Raw genomic sequence first — 24,367 nt, 5'->3', positions numbered from 1 at the left:
CATAACTGAAAAATATGTAGGGATAATTTTCGAAAAAAGTAATAAACAGTCTTTATAAGGAACAGAACTATTTCTAGTCACTACAACTAAATTTTTGTTGAAAGGGGTAGGTAAACCTATGCGGTAGTTTCAGAGAAAAGGTTTCGGTTACGTATCAATAAAAATCGATATTCCTTTTTCTATGAGAAATATATCAGAAAAGTAATTCAAAACGGATAGAAAGTGACTCTAGGTCTACTTCGTAGAAACCCTCTAAATATGCATTCTCGTACCCACGTTCATTTTTGGAGTTATTATAATTATACTAACGCCATAGTGATGCTCTTAACAAATTTACGCGTCTTCTAAACAAAGAACTTATACATACAGCAATAAGAGGTGGCAAGAAGTTGCTCATTAATTCATATACCTTGATATTCTAATAAACCCATTCAGTGCTCTGAATAATTATAATTCTTATATCTGTTTGTGGCCTATAACAGCAGAAGTCAATGTGGCTCGACAAACGAGTGGTCATTGATGATAGAGAAAATTAAAGGATTTTTTTGCCGAAGTCGTACCACTTCTACTACAGTGTTTGAAAGTCTATGTAAGTTTATTTTGCCTTTTTTATTATAAAGTGCATTTTAGTTTTAGAATTCACCATACCTTTATTATTTAACCAAATCCTGTGTTTCTAAAAGGTGAGTAAACAAGCTGTTCTACGATCATTATTAGAGTCATATCATTAATTAACAATCACGAATATTACAGTCATATGTGGAAAATTTTTGGTACACATGCGTTAAAATCCGCCAGCGAGTTAGGTTAAACTTTGTTTTATACGATAAGGATAACGAAGTTTAGACTGATAAGAGCGTTTCACTGTCAAGGACGCTCGCCAAAAAGAACGAGCTAGTTTTTTTTTTGCTTCTCTGTGTTGTGCGTGGTGCGTACCCGCTGTGCCAAGTAAAACAAAACATTGTGCTCATGTGTGAACGATTCGGCGCAAATGTCGGGCGGGTTACCCGCAGGCGTTGGCGTTATGTACTTAACACTAAACTGAATTTTTCCGCTGGTGTCACCGTTAGGCATTTGATCAGACAAGTACCTTACACCATGTCGATATATACTTCTATACTAGGTTCTTCTTCATTATATTTCAGCTTCAACAGCTGATGCAGGGCCTTAGTCCAAGGATTCTGCAAGCCTACTGAGTAATTACCAGTCAATTCTGAAGGAACATAGCTTTATGTGCGGTGCATTATTCTGTAACGTTTTAGCAACATTCGACAATTTTATATGATGTGGGGCAGACCGCAAAGTTCGAGGGCCAAAATTCAAGAATGCAGTGAGTCAGTATGACTTTAATCTTTAAGTACATTAAATCTGAGTCACCAGCAGACTTGCGATAAAAGCCTTGAGGGCTTTTGTCGCATACTCTATGCACGAGTACCATGCAGCGAACACGTGATTAAATCAAATGACATTGAGAAATCGATACGATGCGACCTTTTCTTGGTTAGCGTGAGCGGTGAAATCATGCACGCTAGTGCCAGGTCGAATAGAATGGAAACATATTGAAGATGATTTTGCGGTTTTAGCTTACTTATAAAATGAGTCTAAACAATTGTTCCCATCAATGAACGTAATTATTGTACCAGCGCTACAATTTTTTTTTGACTACTACCGAATTGTTTTTGCCGAGATATGATAACCCGATCTCTTATTGGGGTTTTCGAAACAGATCAAATTTGTTTTATTTAAAAGAAATCCGTATTTATTGAATCTTGATTTCAGCCGCTTTACGGAACTTATTGCGAAAATTCCTTACAATTTTTTTGTGTTGGAACAGTTGTGTCAGATTGATATTTTATAATTTTTTCTCACAAATTTTGCTGTAATTTAGCGTCCGTCGAAATAAATTTTCATCAACTTACAAATTTTTTTTTATATTCATATGTAAAGCCTGCACATAGAAGTGTAGAAGGAGTCTAGAACAATTTTATGCAAGCCTATTTGTAAGCAGCTATCTGCAATGTCCATGCGAAGCTTGATCAAGCAATTCTTGGCACCAAGAGTTCCTTTGTGCGAGGGGAGAGATTTTGGTGGTTTTATGAAACCGGCGCCTCATTTCTTTTCGCGCCTCTGCGCTTGATTTGTAGTGCCGCGGGCTTAGATTCGAAATTTAGCGGCATATTCGGTGCACCGCCGCGTAGTTGTTCTCTCCTCCACCGGGCCCACCCATAGACGAGGTATATCGATTCGACCAATCTTCCAGCTTGAAATCCTCCCTGCAAGCAATTAGGGACAACTTGGCCACCTAGGCCAGCCATCATGTAAGTACTAGAATTTTTGGCGTCGGGTAGCTTCACCCTCAGAAAAAGCCGTAGCTACAGGAAGTCGGCCTTTGAGGTTCAGGCGTGTGTGGCCGCAGCACACGGCACTCGACCCGGTATAATCCGGCCAGGCTGCTGCTTGCTGTTGTCTATATGCCTGTGCTACCCAATGCTACTTTTTATTTAGGCTGTATCGTGATTAACTTTGGCTGCTGTTAGGTAGTAAAATGCAGACCATACTCCTGAGACGTGGACGCAAAGGTATTACCGCTAACTGATGCCAGCAAAAAGTGCCTGATCTAGCCTAGGCTGTCGGCACCCACCGACCCGGCTGAAACGACGCATAGTCCCCAGCAATTTGTCCATAGCGGCTGCAAGGTGAATGTATTTCTGTTTGTACTGGCCTTTGTAGTGAGTGCTTCTCGTGGCATTACATGCCGCGAGTGTTCCCACGGAGCGTCCCCATCCGATGCTTGGTTAATAACGAGAGGATCACCTATTCATCGTATGTTACTGAGGGTCGTCCACTGAGCTGAGAAAAGCAAGCGGCGTCGGGTCGTATACGGTCTAACGTGCGAGCGGAGGGAGAGGTCAAACTGCTAAGTCTGCGTTATAGGGATTTCTGTGTGTAGCAAGCGTGTTTGTCACGAGTTAACCACTCTTGGTGGCTTCTTGTCCCTAGTGTGTGCATCGTCGCCAGGTAGACGGACAGCCATGCAGGATCGACGGTCGTGTGGTTGATAACCGTTGCGTTGGTGATGCTGATTTTTACATACATCGCGTAGATCTCAGATTTGTGGCTTCGTCGGGTTATAGGCAGCCACCATTATTAAATCGTAGATTAGGTTTGCCCACGTTGGTGTCCTCTGTTCATTTGCATATTGTGTACAATAAGATCGCGGCACTACGCATTGGGTCAAGCTATTCATGTTTCTGCTGTGCGGCGCAAGTTCGTCGCCGAGAAGTGCCTGTCGACTTGTCGTGGTTGAGCTTGCACGGTAGCTTCCACCGTTGTTATGTATCTGTTTGCGTCGGACATTATGCTGGGATAGATACCGGCAAGTTGCCGCTAATAACAAAGAGTTCCCAGAACGACGTAAACAGGCAGGCGACAAAGTGCCGCAAGAAATCGACCATTTTACAAGTTTGTTGTATTTCATTAATTGCTGTTGCCGGTGGTGTCAGGAGCCCGTAGCGTTGAGCACTCTTCGTACGTGTCTGTGCTAGTCAGTACGATTTAGTCTCATAGCGTTTTGCTATATAGGCCGAACCTTCTGTTGCTTGTCGGCCTCGCTTGATTCGTCTTACATTCTACATTACAAGAGCTATTCGTTGTTATTACTGCTGCTCCTCGTGTTAGCTCTTCTCCTTACAACGTTTGCTTTTGATTCTAACGTACGCTGAATTTGCGAAACTTGCTGTGGTGTTTCTATCTCTGTTCGGGCCTATCTGTGGTCATCACTGATGCTGTGACAACGAAGTGGATGTTGAGCCTATTGAATTGAGTTGTGCCTGCTGATCGCGTTGAACCTCGCGTCTTTTTCGCTGTGTAATGTTTTTTTTAAAACTACCTGTTTTCTTTGTGCTGGATTTTGTTGCTGTCGTCGAAATAATAGCGGTAGCGTAGGATTTTCGTGACGACGTTTGCAGCAGCATGTAACAGCAAGAGAACAGGCAGTTTGCGTTCAGGGCGCTCCAGAGTTGCAATGTGATATGTTTCGATAGGCTGGTTGATTATCGTGAAAGACACATGGCTCACAAACGCGATCTGTCGTACAGTTACATCCGCTGATAAATGGAGTGGGCGAGCATCGGAATAACAATGTAATTGTTGCCGAAATAGCCTAGCATGCTGCAGCGTGTCTATTATATGCAGCCTATTTTGAGAGGAAAAACTGCATGGATGTGGATGGATATATCCGAGTTGCGTTCTGTGATTTCTGTAGTGACACAGCTAACTACTTAGCTTTGTGCACGCGAGTTCTATTTACTTCTCTTTACTCGATATATATTATTTGCTATGCTACGCACGCGGCTGCGCTATACGATGAGAAACAGTAACGTGTCACTTGGGAAACGTATTTGTACAAGGAGCAAGTGGTTCGTTTGAAAAACCGCTGCTGCAGGCGTCGCAGGTAATTACAGAGAAGGCAGAGCCTCTTATTGGTTGAGGTTTGTCGCTGTTCCCAGTGCTGCTGTTGCTTGTGCTATAATTCTTCGACCATTTGTCATTACAAATCCATATACGTTTGCTTGGCTGTACCCCCAGCACTCGATGCCGCCGACGTTGGAAATTCTTTGGGTATCGTCGGCTTAACTGGCTTCGTTATGTGGAGTCTGAAGGACGAATCAAAAGAAAAGTGAGGATCAACACAGAACAGCAAGTGAATGGTTTTCATAATGGGTGTTAGGTAGAGGGCATACTTATTAGGAGAAGAGATTACAATAAATAATACTTAGGAACCATAGCGGCAAATAGGTCTCAGAGTATTTTGAATTTTGTTGGTCGATTCATGAGCTGTTAGAACTTGCTCAACGGCAGAATGATTTGAAAGTGTATATTCACATTATACGATAGATGAAGTCTGTCCGGTGAACTTTAGCTGCTATTGTGTCTTTGGTCTATTTCGATCGACTGAAGTCCAATTTTAAGTTATTTCGCTAGGCTTCCGATGGCGCTAACGGGACTCTCGAGATGCTCCGGGCTGTATCTAAAGTATAATGTGTTCTACCTAATATTACTGCTTTCGATTATGTACTATGACCTGAGGATGATGTTTTTACTATGTATTGTTTACTTAATGCAAACATGTATACGAATACGAAGCTCTCATAGGAGAGCTTTGGGAAGTGAATATCATGAACATACACATATGACAACCATCAATATATGGTGGATCTTTCTCTTCTATTTTGTTAATTCATTTCTGCTGGGTAATAGCGTTAAATGATGTAACTTCTACGGCGGCTCAGCTTGTTGTGAGAGGTTGTGCGGAGATCGATCATTAAGGCGATATAGACCGCAGGTGCTGCAGATTTACTATTATCGTGCAATAAATCTGCCCTTATGTGTGCTGAATGGGCCAAAAGTCGCTAAACAGTTTAAAAATCGTCTGTAGACAACTCACATTATGTATTAAAGCATTTGGGGATCGCAATAAAGAGCGGATATCATAACAGTGCACAACACATTTTGAATAGAGGTATCCTCTTCTAACTGTCCAAAGACATTTTTGACCCACCCAGTATACACATAATAGAACTGAACCGACGCATAAATTCTAATCGACATTAAATAGCCTCGTCATATATCAACAATTCAGTTTTACCTGACCAAAAGGCATGAACCAAATATTATCATAGTTGGCGGATGCATCACATTAACACCCATGATTATAATATCAGTAAATACTTGGTATATTAAGGTTACAAGTAACTTAGTCAGGACATGGCGGTAGCCTGAGTGTTCAGCTTTTCCTTATCTAGCAGCATGAGTGCATGAAGGATGTGAATGAAATTATGCCCCTCGGAGTCGGAAGGCTCTCGATAAGCCCTATTATGAAGCTTTAGAGACAGCTTTCTAGTTACCTTGAATGCACGCTTTGATTTCATAATTTTGTTGTCGGTTGTCTGTTTCGGTTTGAATAATTTTTGCAAGCGGTTATGGTTGCAAGTTTTATGCTCGTCCCTTTACTGAATTTAGATGTATCGCTAATGGATGGCTATTATATTTAACTTAACTCCGTCGCGTATTGAATTTAAGGTAATTACCAATTTTGATCATAATGATGATTTCGTTTTGTTTTCATGCTTCTTGGAGATATGAACACATACAAAGACACACAGAAACAGAATGACGAGCGCACAGTTTACAACAACTTGGGAACGCCGCTGAAATATTGTTTAGTTTAAAATTAATTAGTCAAAATCGAACTCATAGTCAATATTTTTACATGATAGTGTGGTCCAAGGCAATAATTCAAGGTGTTATAAAAGCCTGCGATGCTGTTCCTTTTATGTCGTATGCTGAGTATGGGCGCTTGTGTGCCGTATTCTTAAGGCCTCGCTTTTGGTTGCGTTTTGTCCATGAATTTTCGTGCCTTGGTTTCCTATTAATTTTACTTCGTTTGCTTTCGTTGACTTTCAATTAAATGATCTTCCATTAACCGAAGATTGCAATTAACTCGCCGAATATAGCGTATATTGGCTACCGTTAGTGTGATTATAGTTTGACCTAATATCTTGCTTTTTCACAGATGATAGGAGTACGGTAAGAGGGATAGCTGAAAAAAACTTTACTTCAAAAGCCGAAAAAAACTCCTCCTGTAACGAAAACAAAGTACATCAACAAAAATACGATCGAATTGTAACTGGGGTTTAGTAATCTTTTGATTTCTTTCGGTGTTAGCTAGAATAGAAAGACAGAAATTAGAAGCAGATTGTGGCGCCGCTCTCATATCTATATGAATATCTGGTCTCGTTCTAGGGAAGCGCTTGGCGTTTGGCCGAAACAAACCGTGGTGGTGGGGATCTCTTAAGACTAGGCTGTGTGATACACGAGGAATACACCTTCAGCTACACGAACCAATCCAACCACTACAACAACAACAACAACTACTACTACTACTACTACTACTACTACATAGCCATTCGACTTGCCATTCGAGTGAAGTAGGAAACTTCCGATCCGATGGTGGGAACTGGTTTCCAGAACTGGAGGCGACACATGGGCTCAATGAAAGGAAGATGACATAGCAGTGAGGCCGTGCCTCTCCGTTGTGATTTCCATTGAAGTGTGCCAACTCTTAAGGGCAGTACTGACTGACACAAGATCGAAGGTAGAGATGATTAACTGCTTGATCTGATTGATTGATTGATTCATGAAATTTTGTGTTTTTGTTGTTGCTTGAGAGAAATGAACGGAGTGAGTTTTTCTTTGTTTCGCTGGCGTTGCGATTTTTGGGCGAGTGGAAAATATCGAGAAAAATTGGCCGCACATTATCGCAAATGAACGGTGATGAGGAAATCAATGAATCATGCGCTGTTGTTTTTAATGGATGTTCACGGTTTTTGTTTCTGCGCTTATATTAGTTGGTCGTCGGTTTGCTTTTATTCATTAGTTCTTGTTTTATTTGAAGCCTGTGTTTTTTTGTTCCTGCCGACTGTTTGATCTCCCGGTTACGTCCTATAAATGACGTTGTGCTAATTTATTAGAGGTGGAACGATAGTAATGGTAGGATAAACGGAAAACTCAATTCACTGGTAATCTAAAAGTCTACAGAATTTACACACGAGTAGCATATGATTATGACGTCTCATAGGTGCCGTATTTTATACTCAGTGCAGGCTAGTGATTTTTGCTTAACTTGTTTGTATTATTCGTGTAGTCGCTTTAGTATCAGTTATGTCATAGTGATCCAGTTTGGTGCTTCTTTTTTAGACTGTGCAAGTAGCACTCATACCAAAAATATTTTACTAACAGATTGTGATTTCTTTTGAACTTCCTGTGAATATTTGCTGCTAATTGTTTCGCGCTTAAAGCTCTAATTTCATTATGCGCGTTCTCTTCCTCTTTGTTGTAACCGTTTCAGGCAGAAGGCTTGAGTAAAAAAAATTGCTTTCATGGAATGCGTGCTCTCTTGAGTAAATCTTTTATTGGTTTTTAGTTTTTGTCGTCGCTCATTGCGATTATGCAGCTTAGTCACCTTGAATGGACTGGATCATTATTGTCGTCGTTGTGTCTAGCAGCACTTAACACTGTTCGGATAACTGTTACCTGTGTATCGTGGATGGACTGACAGTAACAAACGTCTGGGAATGCGCCACGCACATATCCTAATCATGGCCAGGGACCACCGCCCAGGCGCCGGTCTGTTTTACCTTTCGATAGAGTAGATTTTGATTCTACTAGCTAATGAATGAAAACATGATAAGAAGGCTGACAAGATGCTGCAAACGATTCGATGCGAAGTTAGCACGATATCGTCGAATGGGTGCATGGCAAGAAGTCATTGTCGCTTTTATCATCGTTCTGTTATATTTGTTAAAGATATTTTTCCTTCCCTGTAAGCATCCTTCACCCCCGTTTAGCCAGCCGACTACCACATAGGCATTAATTTTCCCGTAAATATTCGTGCTCGCACGCAGCTAGCTTGCTCGTGGTGCCATGGCGTTTGCCTGGGTGCGCTCAGTCTCTACTGACCCCATGGCCGTCTTTCTCGCGGTCGGTTTTGTCATTTCGATGTCCGGGAGCAGTGACCGAGAATAAGATTGTGCCGATTACCGGTGGTCACCATGCAGACGGTATCATATAGAAGGAAAGTAAAGCATTTATTAGGAAGGTTTCGTACGTGGCTTCGAAACCAAGAGAAAGCCAACCCAACTAATGAAAATATAATAGAAGATTATTAGATAACTGATTATACAAACACTATTTTGTATTCATGCCGAAGAGTGTGTATCGGTGCTACTATTTTTCAGCGTAGCTGTGTTTGATGGTAACCTAGCAGACAAACCTCGTTAGTCTGCTAGGTAGCTAGTAGGAGATTCAAGTAGGCTAAAATGCCTAAACAAATATAGTATAATGTATTTTTAGACTGAGCACTATAAGGCGTAACTTTTGTAGTCGACTAATTTAGTACTATAATACGGAACTTTTGTAGTCGACTAATTTTTTTTGCTCTTAGTGATTGCGCTGCGAATCGGCATATTTCAAGGTGTCTGCACAATAAATTTCTGATTATATTCAGTAATGGTCTATTCGGCTCTGATATCTCCCAGTTTTATTCCCGGAGTGATTTTTTCGCCAGTATGTTTAATGATGCTCAATGAGGCAACTATTGGCGTGTCTCGCTCTACGAAATAAGGATTAATGTTTTCTAATTTTAGTTTAAGCCTTGCATATGTCGTATGTGATGCATCACTCGGTACATTGGGAAATCATGAAAGTATATATATGTACCTGATCTAACAGTAATTGGACATCGTGTTGATTTAAACACTGAATCTTTGAACAAGCTTAATGGTACTACCATTTCGTTACATGCTACTCAGTATACCTAGCTCCGAAGTCAAATTTATCACGCAAGTTCTGCAAATCACATGCTATCCGATAAAGGTGATTGAAGAAAAAAATACGTAAAAGTAATACAATTGACAAACCTGGTCAATTTGGTGAACCCTACAATGCCTCATAAGCGCGAATACATTGTAACTGAATTAAATGCAAGATGTACTTGCAAAACGGTGTGCCTAAAAATACCGTCTTTCTTCTTTAGTGCTCGCTTTATATAGAGCAGTCTACGAGTGCCAGCTTGAGACCAGCCTCATCAAAATAGCTGTGAGCCTGTTATGAAATGGACTCAACGGAAGTCTTCCATTTATTTGCCCCTTACCCCTTGTAGAGGGCAAGCGCCACAGCTTATAACAGATGAATTTTGGGCCAACATTTGCACCTCATCAATACGGGGTGTTCGGAGATATTCGGCCTGAACTTGTACTCCATAATGTTCTATCTATATATCAAGATTTTAGAGTTTTATAAGTTCCGCGGTTTGTGTTGTTTTTTTGTTATCGTTGTTCTTGGAAGTAATTGTTTTATAATATGTTTTTTAAGTCTACTTTTTTTTTGTTTTGAAAATCTTCTTGATGTCTGCTTTGCTAATTTGTCATCGCGAGCGTGTTTCATGCTGTAGTGAGTGTAATGCCTTTTAGGATTCCTCAAATTTTATCTGATCTAAATTTTTGTTCAATGATAAACAATCAAATCGATTGTTTGAGTTGTGAGTGTCAATGCATTTAGTATATCCAACGGATGCTCAAAGACACTCTTGGTGCGGATCGCATGATATTAGATGCACTGATTACAGGCTATTCCGCCCCAACTGATCTATGCTCAATATAGCAACCGAAACTAGTAGGTTTGTTGTTGTTGCTGTTGTTGTTTGAATCTTATTTTTATTTACGAATGATTAATATGTTCTGCTCTAACCAAGGTCGCAGTATATTTTGGTATTTTTTATAGTAACCTGTGCTAACATTATGTCGTACTTGTTCGTATATCATCTTCATATTTTCTTATGGGTCCGATGTCGCGCCGTCATTACTAACCATCACTCACTTCGGTCGTTCTGTCATTTACTACTGGTTGGTATGCTGCGGTTCGCAGGGGTCGCCAGCAGGGCTCGTGTAAGGTGTTGGTCTCCCGTATTCCCAAGCGCGTCGACAAACAGGACATTCGTTCGTTACTCTCGACTTACGGCAACATCCAGTCGTGTGACACGTTAGAGGACGAGAGAAATCTGTCAAATAATCGCCAGCTCGGGCAGAAAAGCGAGTGTTATCGCGTGACCGCGACTTACGATAACCCCGAGCAGGCGGAGCAGGCCGTGCGCAACCTGGCTAGACGCCCATACGCAGGGGGAATTCTGCGAGCGGAGTACTATAGCTCGGCGTCCTTCAACGGACACCATTACAGCAACGGCCACATCCACACTTATTTTAACGGACACGACCCCGTTCACAAGTAAGTGGAAATAACCTAATGAAATAACAAAGTGCGTTATTGACTCAGAGAAAGAAAACAGATTTTGTTTCAATAACAAAACCATGCGAAATAGAAATTACGGTGATGAAAAAAGGAGGAAGCAGGAAACATGCATTTTGAGTTTGTTCGTTTTTCATTCGCGTCTTGCAGTGCGGAATTTATACGTCATTTGCCTGATAGATAAATTTAGTAGGTTAGGTATGATTTCAAAACTTCGCGCCAGGTAAAGATAGGGGAATCGGCTTCCTCGCGATGTTGACGCAGAAATCGTTAAATTCGTCCAAGACGCCGTACAAGTCATTTTTTAAACATGTAAAAGGGCCATTTTTCGAAACCAGAAAATCCATTTAGATTCTACGGATCTTCTAGGTCTTCGACATGTTACCTGATAGGTGAAAGCTATAGCTAGGTTGTGCTTAACGGGAGGTGACGCGATTTTAACAATGAAATTGAAAAGGTCTTTTGTTTTCAATTAAAGTTTCATTTCTTTTCTTCAGCGATTTTTTTCAAGCATCTACATATATTTAGATTTGTCATTAGATCTCTAAAAATACCTTTCCGTTAGAAAATCTTGTAAAATAGGCCTTTAGAAAAATATTTCCGTGTTATTTGCATGTATATTCATTTGCCGAGTCGCATGTATATTCATGGCACGCTCCTAAAGAACCACGTTGCGTACCACGTTAATTCACCTACTCGTTTTACTCATTAGTTTATTAAACTTAACTACAGACGTCACAACAACGTAATGGGCGGAGGTCGCGGTGCCAGTGGACTCACAAACGGTCGTGGAGGTGGCGTCGGGATGTCAAACGGACTGGGAGGCTTGGCCGGAGGCTTAGGACCAGGACCATTTGGGCCCTACGGAGGCCCAAGTGGTCACGGTCACGCGCCTCTGGGCCCGCCCCCACCGCCCCCGAAGGATATCCCGCTCCGCATGCTGGTTCCCTCAGAGATGGTCGGCGCCATCATCGGTAAGAGCGGCGCGACCATCAAGCAGATTACGCAGCAGAGCCGCGCAAGAGTCGATGTGCATAGGTAAGTGCCTGATGAAACTAGAGGAACCTTGCGATAAATTAACTCGGGACGCACTGCTTATGATGGTCATTATTATGATGATGACAATGAATCCGAAACTGTTGTTATTATGGACAAGTCAATCAGCCTTATGAACGTATCTTTCTCGATAATTATTTGGCACGATGTATTGATTGTTACCAGCATTACCGTAATTATATCATTTATGCAAACATTAGCTATTATATTATGTATTATGGTGCGGCTCAGCAATCATATGCGCAGTCAAAGCCTCCGGCGAACTGACCATGCTAACTAGGTACACTATTATCTGTTGTCATTTTGAAACTTCGAGTGATAACAGGAAAGACGCGGGAGGCATTTACAATCAGGGACAGGTGGAGAAGGTAATCAACATCTACGGGTCCGTTGATAACTGCTCGGCGGCCTGCAAAAAGATACTGGAGGTGATGCAGCAGGAAGCGGCGAATCCGTCGGATTCCGGCGCCGCCGCTGCTGCCAAACGTTCAGACGAACCAATCGTGCTTAAGCTGCTTGCACATAACAATCTAGTTGGCCGAGTCATCGGGCGCAGTGGTGCTGTCATCAAGAAAGTGATGGACGAAACCTCGGCGAAGGTCAACGTTTCGTCAATGGCGGATCCTCGTGAACGAGTGATAATTATTAAGGGTTCACTTGACGAGATGTCGAAAGCTCAACAACAGATTACAGCGAAGATGCGACAGTGCTATGAGCATGATATGCAGCAAGCAGCATCGATGATGGGCGGCTACGGTGGACCGCCAGGCCCGCTTGGTCAAGGTGGCCATGGGAGTGGCGGCGCAATGGGTCACGGTGGTGCCGGCGGGGCAATGGGTCATCATCATCATCATCATCATCATCATCATAGCCTTGGGGGAGGCCACGGGACAGGCATGGGTCCGCCCCCACCTCCCCCGCCTCCTCCCGCCTACCCACCGCCGTTCCATAGGCCACCACTGCCACCTCCACCACCACATGCGCATCATGGTGGCCCCGGAGGGCCAGCTGGTGCTGGAGGCCACGGGTTGCCCCATTACGGGCCTCCATATGGTCCCATGGGTGTGCCCGCCCCCGGCGGACATTTCTATCCTCCCGGAGACGGCAGCGTAGAGACGGTCCAGGTATGGGTTCCATCATGCACCGTTGGGGCCATTATCGGCACGGGCGGCTCGTCAATCCGGGAGATGATAAGAGTGTCCGGCTGCAGCATCAAGGTGTCGCCTAGCAGCGCCAAAGAGGAGAACCGCTCGAAGGACGATGCGGCTAAGAAGGATGGTTCAAAGGACGACACCCCTAGCTCTTCGGGGGCGGAGCCAGCCGGTCGACGGGAAGGCGGCGTCGGTGGTGTCGGAATCTACCCCCATCCGTCGGACCGACGAGTGACGCTTACCGGCTCAGCCGAAGCGCAGTGGCGAGCCCAATGCCTACTCTATCGTAAGGTATTCCTCGAGGCGGCACAACACCTAGATTCGAATCCCGAAGCTGCTGCCGACCCGCAAGTACAGGCTGGCCACCTGCGCGTCGAAATGAACGTGCCTAGCAACCAGGCAAGTGTTGTCAACATATATCGCGGGCAATTGTCATTAGTAGCAGAAGTCAGTGTTTCAAGTGTTTACGGAATAATTCATTGTTATTTCTTGCAATTTATATTACTTTGTTTGCGTTTAGCATACCAATATATATAGGTGTTAATATTCCGAAAATATTTCGTAATCAATTTACTCATTACTATTTAATTCTTCTCTATTAGGTGGGTCGCATTATCGGCAAAGGCGGACAAACAGTAAAAGAGCTACAGCGCTTGACGCATGCGCTAATCAAACTTCCAGAAGAATCGTCCAGGGGCGGGCAAAGTAGCAGTCCAGAGCCCGACGATGAGACGCCCGTTCACATCATTGGGGACTTCTACGCCGTTCAGGCCGCACAAAGGCAGATTCGCGCTCTTGTTGCACGAAACGCGAACACTTCTGGTATGTAGTTCATGATTAATATCCTTGAAGAGCACGCTGCCGTCTATATTTTTCGACATTTATAATTTTTCACAAAAATCTATTAAAAACTTCATACCAGTTCAATTTAGAAGGCTCTCGTACATTCGCATAGCACAATCTTTTATTAGTGTTTATATTTTGTTACACCCAACACTCTTATTATGAGCTTTTGTTATTTCGAGTCTCACTCGGTTTATGCCAAAACAAACTCCGTTACGTAACGGCTATAAAGTGTTCGTTTATTCGGGCTGTTTCGTCTTGAACAATCGTAGGCCCATCAGGAACATCAACCGCAAATAACAACGCTGCCCTCAAAAAGAAGGACGATGCAGCAGTAACGACGGCTGTGGCCACAGCGGCTAAAACCGCTGCTGGCACGACCGTCGCAACCCCCACTGCAACCACCACCCCTGTCACTACTACCCAGAAGGTGGACGGTGAGTGCAACAAATCCGAGAGCCAGTGTTGAACGACTAGCCGACCGACAGGACGACTTAGCGCCATTTCTGTATTTCAGCCAAGTCTATCTGCCAGAAATCAAGTCGCCATTACTCGATGATGATGATCTCCTCCAATTAGCGCAACGATCTGTCTTCAGAGGGACAGAGAGGATCATGGAATGCGATCTGGGGAAAATGAACAGGGCGACATCTTGTTGTGAAAACGGGTGAAGGAACGAGTAGGAGGAAGAAGCGGGCGGGGGAGGGGGTAAGTTTCTTTCATTGACAGCATACGGCCCCTCTGGTCTGTCCACTTTCTATGCCTCTGTCAGTTCCATCTTCGTCGGCAGGAAATAAGTGGTTCAGACTAAACGTCGATGGCAGTGCCGGTGACAGCAGCATCCATAGCTGGAGAATTTTTAACAGCGACGAAATGGCGCGAGGTTGTCGTGTGTGTGTGTGTGTGTGTGGACGTTATGCCCACACATGGCATGGCGGCGCGCGATGACATGTGCGTACCGCGCAGGCTCGGTCTGGAACACGATGTCGACCGCGAAGAAACACCAGTAATAATATCAACAGCATAAACAGCATCGTGAACATTTACCACCATAACAACAACAATAGGAACAAGTGAACAAACACCACCAACTAATATTTTCAACAAGACATGAGCGGTCGGGGTGATGGACGATTCTCACACTTTTCCGTTTCGGAAGCGCACGCCAGCCCGAGGTAGCGAAAACACACATGACTCATAAAATCGCATCCACACCCATTGCGAATAAGCAGTTTCCTCAAATTGTCGGTGTGGCATAGATGTTGACAAAGCTAATAACGATGAGAATAGCACTATGCTAAGTCAACAATGAGCTAATACAAATATTAAAGAACGAATTTTTACTCGATTCGATTAATTGATAATTTGTTTAACAAATAGCTGACCGTGTGTGGTTCTGGGCTTCTGGTGGTTACGGCGCGTTTCCGGGACAAAAAACGGGGCGGACGTTTTGGTGTGAGGAATCAACTTAATTATTACTATAATAATACGGAATAAAAACAAACAACAATGGATAATAATCTAAGAATGATTATATTTGGTTTAAGTTTAAATGTTATCGTTTTGGGCTTTTTCTTCTATAAGGAAAGTGCCCTGTGCAGCGTAATCGGCGATTCAGCCACACTTTAACAGAACGGAAAAGCGATTTGTGCCCCCTCCGGCATTATTGTGCATGTGCCACTCCAGTGGGGAACATCCAAACTCACCATTGTGCTACAAACGAAGTCGATCTAGTGGTGATTATCAGGTCATTGGATATTACTTAATAAAACTGAAAAAATGGCTCTATTTTTTGCGCCAGGTCCTTTTAGCATAAGCCTTTCGACGCCAGTTCCCCTACACGTCTCGGATGTCCTTGTGAGCCGGTGCGCGAAAGCCGCGTATCTCCGTTTAGGTCGATTCGTGCCAGCGGCGCCTCTTTGCCCGTGGTGTCTTTTGCCCGGCAAAGATCTTTAAAGTGTGTCGTAGTTCGGCGCGTTATTCGAAAGCCAGAAATGTTGGAGATGCGCGGTCCGGCAGAGAAAAATGAGAACGATATGTAAACGTCGTATCAATAACGTTAGCGATATATAACAGGAGTAAAAGAGGAAGATAATGAAGAGATTGATGATAATGCTGGAGGCAAAGCGACATAAAGACATAGATAGATACCGTCCGTGTAAACTTAACCACCGCGTGCGTCTAGGCCTTGCCGCTGTCACAACACTTACTGCACGTTAGAGGAACCCCCTTTAAGATACAAAGGAAAGGAACAGCAAACGGTAAATAGGTGGTCTTTAAGGGTGTATTTATAATATATATATATATATATATTTAATGCTATATATATATACTAGATATAAATATATATATACATACATGTGAAGAAAAGAGGATATGAAAGACTTAATGGCGGAGCCGCGGGTTTTGCCCTATACAGTTGTGTTGGTGGGACACTCGCTCAAAAAGGGGGCGTGTAAGTTGTATGAGCGACCCCACGGATACATTTTAGTGGACACGGACGATTTGTCGAGGACTCATGTCTCGAAGCCAGCGGCGGAAACATCATACATGGCAGAAGTGAAAATGTCGTTAGGAGAACCCCAGAGAGGGACTGGTAAAAAAGCAGCGATATGAATAGAAATGGATCCTAGGGAGATTTCGATGAGCTTTACTTCGTACAAATGCCTCAGGCAGCAATTTAGCTGCGGAACTGTAGAGGCTAACGGGAGGTAGTTGGGTTATAGTAAAACAACAAAACGATTTTCGGAAGGACGACACGTGGGCGTGGGGAACGATTTGTCGTTAGATTTTGGCCTGGCGTCTTCCACATACATTTGATAACGCTTAAAGCTGTGCAACTGTCTGATCTGACCAAACCAACCGATCGAGCGACGCTGTATTTTATAATGCTGAAAAAGCAAAATGATATCCGACTAGATATATATATATATATATACACCGACACCACACACAAGTGGGTAAGATAAAAACGAAAAACAGGGACACACAATAAGCTCCTCCGTAAAAGGGTCAACGTAGGATGATAAGAAGCTAATATACAGACAGACTCGAAGCAGAGGCCCAAAGATATACAAGGAGGTGCAGGTGACGCTGATATATATATATATATATATATATATATATATATATATATATATATATATACACATTGTAGGTATTGATAGAGACGATGATAAGACAGTTGCAAGCTAACGACTTTATCACAATATTAACGACGAATTAATTAGACATTGACTCTGAAACTGGAAAAGACAGATCACCACAAAATAAATTGGCTAATCTATCGACTGATTGCGCTGCAGCAAACAACAACAACAACAACAACAACAGGTAACCTATCACACAACAACCGTCATACGAATAGTATCGACAATATGAGAACAATAATACTAATAAGAATAATCATAAGGGATGACGAATATTATGGAGCGACATTATATTACTACATTAAATATTATGACAATAAATACTTGATGATTGTCTTCATGAGTATAATTAAAAGCAACCAATAACAACAATCGAATTTGTGCCGCGACATAATACGTCAGATAGTGAAATAATATGAACAGATGTTAAATAATGAGCTAAATACTTGATACTGTTACTTAGACAGGTACAACACAATACGAAGAACATACCCATGATTATGAAAAAACGATAAACCACAAGTAAGCCATGATAAAAATTATGGTGATGATAATAATAATAATCACATTAATATCGACAACGACAGGAAACCACACGATATGATTTAGATTATATGGGTAATACTGTTATTTTGTCATAAAATTGTCACGAAAGGAAGTATGAGCGAGACTATAACCCACTATAATAATACGAATAATTATGCTATTAAAAAATGCTCTCTCACCATTCAATAGTAATATTCCATAGATGTGTTGTGACCAATGCGCTAAAATAATATAAGGAACATACAATGACCCAATGGCGAAACAGTAACCGCAATGGCATCATCGTAATAAAGCGAAACAAAATCTATCGACAACCGCAATTACAACCAACAACACACAGATAATGTGAAATGGGAAAAAACGAACTGGTTGATGTTAGAGCAAAAAAATATAAGTAAGGACACTATAATCGCTGATTATAATAATAACAACAACAATAATATCCCTCTAAAGACTGGAAACTACAATACAATATTAAAAAAAAAAGCCGTAAACATAACGATGATAATAATAATATTAATCGTAATGCATACAATGTTGACCCATAAATACTGATGATGATGATAATAATAACAACGTTAATGATAAGAATAATTAGTATGGCATACCATCATATGTCTAGTACGATAAATATTACTGCAATTGATTGAAAACAAACAAACCAATTAAATGAGCAACCAACATATAACGGGAACGGCATGTGGCGTCTTCTGAGGCGGATGCCCCTGAGTTGGCTATTGCCCACTGCCTGACAGAGGATACTGACGGATATAGCAGGAATGCAGAGAAACAAAAAAACCAAGCTCTGGAAAAGCAATTAGCATAACATGATCATTAAAATTATTATACTATTATGATAAAAATGCTTATTCTTGCAGTTAAATAATTATTATTAGTTTCCATATCATGATAGCGATATGAGATTTATTAGGTTTCGGATGTTTTCCGAATGTAAAAGGCGGGAAATACCCAAGTCATCATTACTCTCACAGTTATTACTATTGTAACGTTACCATAATAAGTTACGACAACAATAACAAAGGAAGAAGATAATACGATAACAAGGTGAGAAGTGTGCTTGAAGGTGTAACTATTACAACTGAACGGACAACGGAGAAACGCTGCTACTGAGAGAATCGCTTTTTGTTGTGTCAATTGAGTTGATTAGGGATCATGTTAATCTATGGTGTTATTATTCGCTAAAGTACAACCATAATGTGTTCTAGCCGATATTCGTTGTCATCGAACCCGCGCCTAATGATAGACAGAGCATTGTTTAGACAGCCGTAAACCTTGAATTTTTTTTGCAGACCATTGAACATTGTCATTCGTAAGTAAATACTCTGCAGAAAGATCCGGTACTGTAAAATTGATAAAAAATTCAAACAAATTATGCGACCGATGTCTGTTCCACCATCTAATGCTACTGAACTAAATTGAGAACAGTGAGGCCAACTTGAACTTGGCGCCGTCGCCGAAAATCTCGTCTGCTAAATTGTCATACAAAGAGCGGAAAATAGTCAGTGCGCGCCGAGCAGATGGGTGTGTATCTAATAAGCAATCGCGTCTTGATACGATAATAAGGTGATGTACCCCAGTTTCTTTTCTTTAATCTCAAGCTTTAGCACAGGACAGCACAAGAAATTGCTACTGATAGCCGCGGTCAGCTGTTGTCGTGGTATAATTATGATCAAAAACATAAAATTTCGGTACGAAACATGTATTGGCGGATATTTAGCATGGAATCGAGTGTAAGAAATTTTGATCTTCGCTTGATTATACAATAGCGTAGCGCGGATTCTCAACTGTTCATGCTTCCAGATCTTTGTGCAAATGTGCCGTTGATCGAATAATTATTAATTCAATGCTGACCAGTGGCTTTCGGATTCTTGTGTGTAGATATGCTCCAATATACGAAATCGGGCATGGCCATTATTTAGCTCCGCCTTTCTTATTACATGTGCAAACAATTATGGTGGCAGAAAGTGCATATTTTGTTTCTCTCTCCCGTTCGATGACTGGGAATGTCAAAGAGGCATGCGATTATCCCATCTGGTCATCTTGATGGCAGACCTGGTTCAAGCCTATGTAGAACTAGACATTAACATGGATGTTGGCTACTATTATCACTCATAATAATAGGGATAGTAATAATTTAGATATGCCGGAAACTGTATGAAATATTGCACTTGAAGAAAGATATAGTACCATCAACAGGATGTACATGTGGCTACATGCTAACCAGCATATCCCGTGTACGGCAGTGCGAGCGAAATAGAAAATGTTCAGAAAATAACTTAACAAAAGAATGTAATTGACAAGAAATGCCGTAGAACGAGTAAATATAGATGCTAGATAGAGGGACGTCATAGAGTGAACGGAGAAGCAAACCCATACAGTTTTTATTCGATGAGAATAGGTGGAGAGATATAATTAAACGGCTATTATTTGTTGAAATTTTTTTCTGCGTTATTGAACGCTCTCAGATCGCGTTAGAACAGTGCGGGTGCATCTGCCCTTTATCCCATTGTGCACCGCAGGCTAAAGCGCTGAAAAGCCTTAGATTTATGAAAGTCTCTATAGAGATATGTAAGACTAATAACGCTATAATAATAATAATAATAATATTAAGAATCATGAATTGTTATGATTGCAGTTATATTCTGATCATTATTATTATTGCTGTCATTGTGAGCTATTGATTGCCTTTGTCATGACCGTTACATCGCAAGTGATTGCTACGCGTCCGATCCGGATTCGATAGATTACATGATTATAATGACAATACCATCTAGGCAACAATATGACTAATAGATAGAATTAGAAATGAAATACATAAGTGTTTATATTGACACAGAACGAGGGTTTAGAAAGAAACAATACGCGAGTTAATAAGCTGGATGTAAAAGGAAATACAGGCAAAAACATGGAACGGTAAAAGACGATGACACGATAAAGACAACGATGAACTGGCCGACGGAGGTGATGAGAGCGACCAGAAACATGGAAAAGTGTGGCGCGCATATTCTTGACTGGTGTCTTTGAGAAGAAAATATCATCATGATATATTAATAATAACAAAACGATACTACGTATAGTAACAAGAAATAAACAAAAAGTAAAAACAAACAAACAAACAACAATACATACAGCAACAACAATATCAAACAATGTCATGATTATTGCTGATATTATGATAATTACTACGGTTATTATAACTATTCTGTGTCAATGAGAAATAATATTGATGAATAGTACTGATAATAAAACTCATGATGATGATGATAATAATTACTAATAAGAATGATGCGAAGAACGATACCAGCGATTATATTATTAAGTATACTGATTATATGATTAGAGTGCTGGAAGACAAAGTATGAATACGTAACAGATATATCTCTATGATGTGTACTACGTTCTTCAACATCGCTACGCAAATACTGACAAATAGTGACACGCAAACAAACGTGACGAATAGAGCTATAACATTATTCTTCCTGCTATGATTAAGCAGTTACGTTGCGTCGAAGCGAAACGCTCAGCCATCATACATGAAAAAGGCAATAGACATAATGCCGATGTCCGACCCTTCTATGATATAATGAATGGCGTCATGCTAAACACTATATCATCTATAGAAACGGTAAAAAGATAAACAGAAATTAACAAAAGAATACGGAATAATTATTACTACCACTGCTGCGAGATTCATGGATGCATAGACATAGACGACAGACTGACTTGCGGAGACGACGATGGAACCGAATAATGGATCACATAAACGTAATTCTCTCTCATATTAATGCTTGCGGTTACGATTATATACACGAACAACTTACTGAAGTTTCGTACAAGCAAATAGAAAAAGCATGCTTCGCAGCTGAGTCTTTACACGTATGGGGGTGATAGTGATGCTCTGCAATTTTAAAGCTTATTTTGTTTCCATTAAGCAATCATCCGCTGCCATCACAGTTGGTTCACGCTGGGTCAGAACTACATTTGCTAGCGTGCACACGCAAAATGCACTGTGCCCTGTTATTGGACACCTTTGCTGCAGAGGAAAATAACGATATCTGCAGTGATTTTCTGGCCAGACAGCCAGACGTTTATGGAGCGCTCGGTTTGATGTAAAATCGGAAGCAGTTGAACGTTCGAGTCTGATCTGGTTGTTTTAAGCTGTGCCCAGAGGAAAAAGGGTGCATTCGATCTATGCCAAGCGAGCTTGCTAAAACATTTAAATTAAATGCATCTGATACATTTGCGAACACGTTGTTTATCTCTTGGCGTTCGGGCCAGTCCACTCGGCTAAAGGTCAAACGCGTCGAAAAATGAGCAACATTGTGTGCGTGCACTCTTCTATAATCAGTGGGTACACCTCGGTTAGACTCGATCTACGTTGACCTATGACGTTTCTGGCTGCCTGTTCCGTCCTTAATTGACGATTATTCGTCAAGAAGGAATCGAAAACTATAACAAATAAGAAAACCGACAAAAACCTTCCCGAGATCAACAAAACAAAAAAAAACATTATGAGGAAGCAACAATCGATAGTAAGCAGACACAAACAAACCTAACTATATAGTGTTTCAATGGTGCCGAGAGCAGATAGCTGGTGAAAAACAGGTGTACCATTTTGATAAATATGAGAACATCTGATTAAGATTATAAACAGCTAACGTCAGTGCGAAACAGGTTGTTAGTAGAACTAATTCTGTGTCAACCATAACGGAACCAGTTCAAGAACAGTGAAAACAACAAAAACGAATGTGTTTCCTTGTCTCAAAACACCTATGACTTGGTAATCGTGACAGGTATACTATGAAGTTCTATTTAGACAGGATTACGATTAGGGTACATCACTGGTAATGTCATGACAACAGATAGCAGACGAATTAAGCCAACGGTTCATCAAGAATCCACTGATGTTTGATAATAATCAACCCTATTATATCTACTGAGTATCATGATAAATAGACGACAACAATAACAACCAGAAAAACAAACGATAACACGCGATACGAAGAAGAAAAATGATGAACACAAACGTGAAAAATTACTTCCTAATATGAGTAATAAGGATACGAAGAATACTACATGATTATGATTATGGTATAATATTAATAACTCTTATTATGATTATTGATATTCGAATCATCTACTGGTGTCTTTATATTACAGTACGGACGATGACGACCACAACTTCAACAACAAACAGCAGTATAAGTAAACAGTGGACAACAGCTATGATCCATTTATTATTTGTCCTATTATTATTCATCATCATGATCGTATAGCTTGGTACCAAGGTTAAATAAAAACGTTCCGCCCCGACGAATGCTGACCCTGTACTCATTTCGTTGAGTGTCTATTTTAGGTAGAAATGTGTGGTGTTTTAGAACAGATAAAAAATTTGCTTGTTTTTTTCCCGCTCAAAGATTTTTCGCTCTTCTAGAAAAATCGTAGTAAGTTCTTCAATACCAGACCGGAAATTCTCTGGCCAGAAGTTAATTGAGACTAATAATTGAGTTAAGTGGACAGCGAATGCATAATAAGCCAATTTGCTGCTAGAATTTGAGGGTGAAACGCGACGTTTTTTTTGGCAGGTGAAAAAAACGACCATTATGTTTTGGCCTAGTACTACGCAGTTAACTGTACGATAGGCTTTTAGGTGTCATAGAGTTTTCTGCTCTAATAAACGCATGCGGCGTCACCTTTCGGCTATTATCAGATACGATCAACCTTTTTAGCTACCTGATAGCTATTGGCGCAGCATGTTTACCAATCACACAACCCTGATCAAGTAGGCCTCAATTGCTTAGAGCCGTCTCCACATTCAGTGGACCGGATCGGCAATAGCCGTTAGTATATGACCTTCACGCGACGTCGCCATTATGTTCATAGAACAAACTCAGATCTTTGGTGCCGACACGCAAAAAAAGTTTGAATAGATAGTGCATTATAGGATCTATAATAGTTTTGCGCTATTCTGGTGGACAATGAAAATCCATTCGTTCCGCTTATCAGGTAAACGCAGTGCACATTTATGCACTCGTATTTAGAGTGCATAAATTGAAATTATATAATAGGCGCCATAAAGTGATAGAAGCCAAATAAATACGTAAATTAAACTGGCTGAACCTTTTATTTCACGCATATATAATACGTTGAGAAACTCTAACCAGATTAGATATTAAGGGAGATTCATATATTGGATAAAATTTGAGATCGAAATGTATAGAAACTCTCGAAGTCGTCCGTATGGCATCAACCTACCAGCATTCGCAGAATACGCCATTGATAGATATTGAACTTGGTTCAATCAAAATATTCGGTATCTGTAGCTTAATTAGTTCACTTAATGTATAAAACTTTTATCGATTTCACCTATACTGGAGTCTTTTAAGAGGGACCAAAAAGCTTTTGAAAACCTAAAGCTTTCAAAACCTTCTAAACCGCTTCAATCGAATACAGCCTCAAATTTTTTCAGTAGACAAGCGCTCTAAAACTCATCCACTCGCTTGGTCACATTGTGCCTTTCTAGAATAACCGACTCTTGAGATCGAGTGATTCATCTATCTTATTAGATATTAGTTTTCCCTGGGGGGTTAAAAGACTGGGGGGTTAAATTAGGGGTAATTAGGCTTAATGTTGAAGATACACCGAAAATGGATGAAAAGCGTTCCGAGATTATATCTGCCATCTCGGCTCTTTGTGTTATTTTGCTACAAGAAAAAATGGTAACATGCCGGATTGTCC

General features: G+C 41.1%; 1 protein-coding gene across 3 annotated transcripts; it reads left to right on the top strand.

Moving 5' to 3' along the window:
• The first annotated feature begins 1,750 nt into the window (after positions 1-1,750).
• LOC111262034 (insulin-like growth factor 2 mRNA-binding protein 1) lies at positions 1,751-22,946 on the top strand. 3 transcript variants are annotated; one of them, XR_002681337.2, is made up of 8 exons: positions 1,751-2,318; positions 10,486-10,842; positions 11,596-11,901; positions 12,236-13,469; positions 13,673-13,892; positions 14,186-14,350; positions 14,431-14,621; positions 22,790-22,946. XR_002681337.2 is itself a non-coding variant. In XM_022836005.1 (7 exons), coding segments are annotated over exons 1-7 (2,391 nt in total). In that variant the 5' UTR covers positions 1,761-2,316; the 3' UTR covers positions 22,906-22,946. The 3 variants fall into 3 exon arrangements, 2 of the variants coding, with proteins under 2 accessions (XP_022691740.1, XP_022691739.1); XM_022836005.1 differs by lacking the exon at positions 14,431-14,621 and having other exon boundaries at positions 1,761-2,318; positions 12,245-13,469; XM_022836004.1 differs by lacking the exon at positions 14,431-14,621 and having other exon boundaries at positions 1,761-2,318.
• Positions 22,947-24,367: the final 1,421 nt, after the last annotated feature.

Source organism: Varroa jacobsoni, unplaced genomic scaffold, assembly GCF_002532875.2.
Source record: "Varroa jacobsoni isolate VJ856 unplaced genomic scaffold, vjacob_1.0 scaffold_623, whole genome shotgun sequence".
In the NCBI taxonomy this organism is placed as follows: Eukaryota; Metazoa; Arthropoda; class Arachnida; order Mesostigmata; family Varroidae; genus Varroa; species Varroa jacobsoni.
The sequence above is the reverse complement of the archived record's forward strand: the minus strand, read 5'-3'. Positions and strand labels throughout refer to the sequence as shown.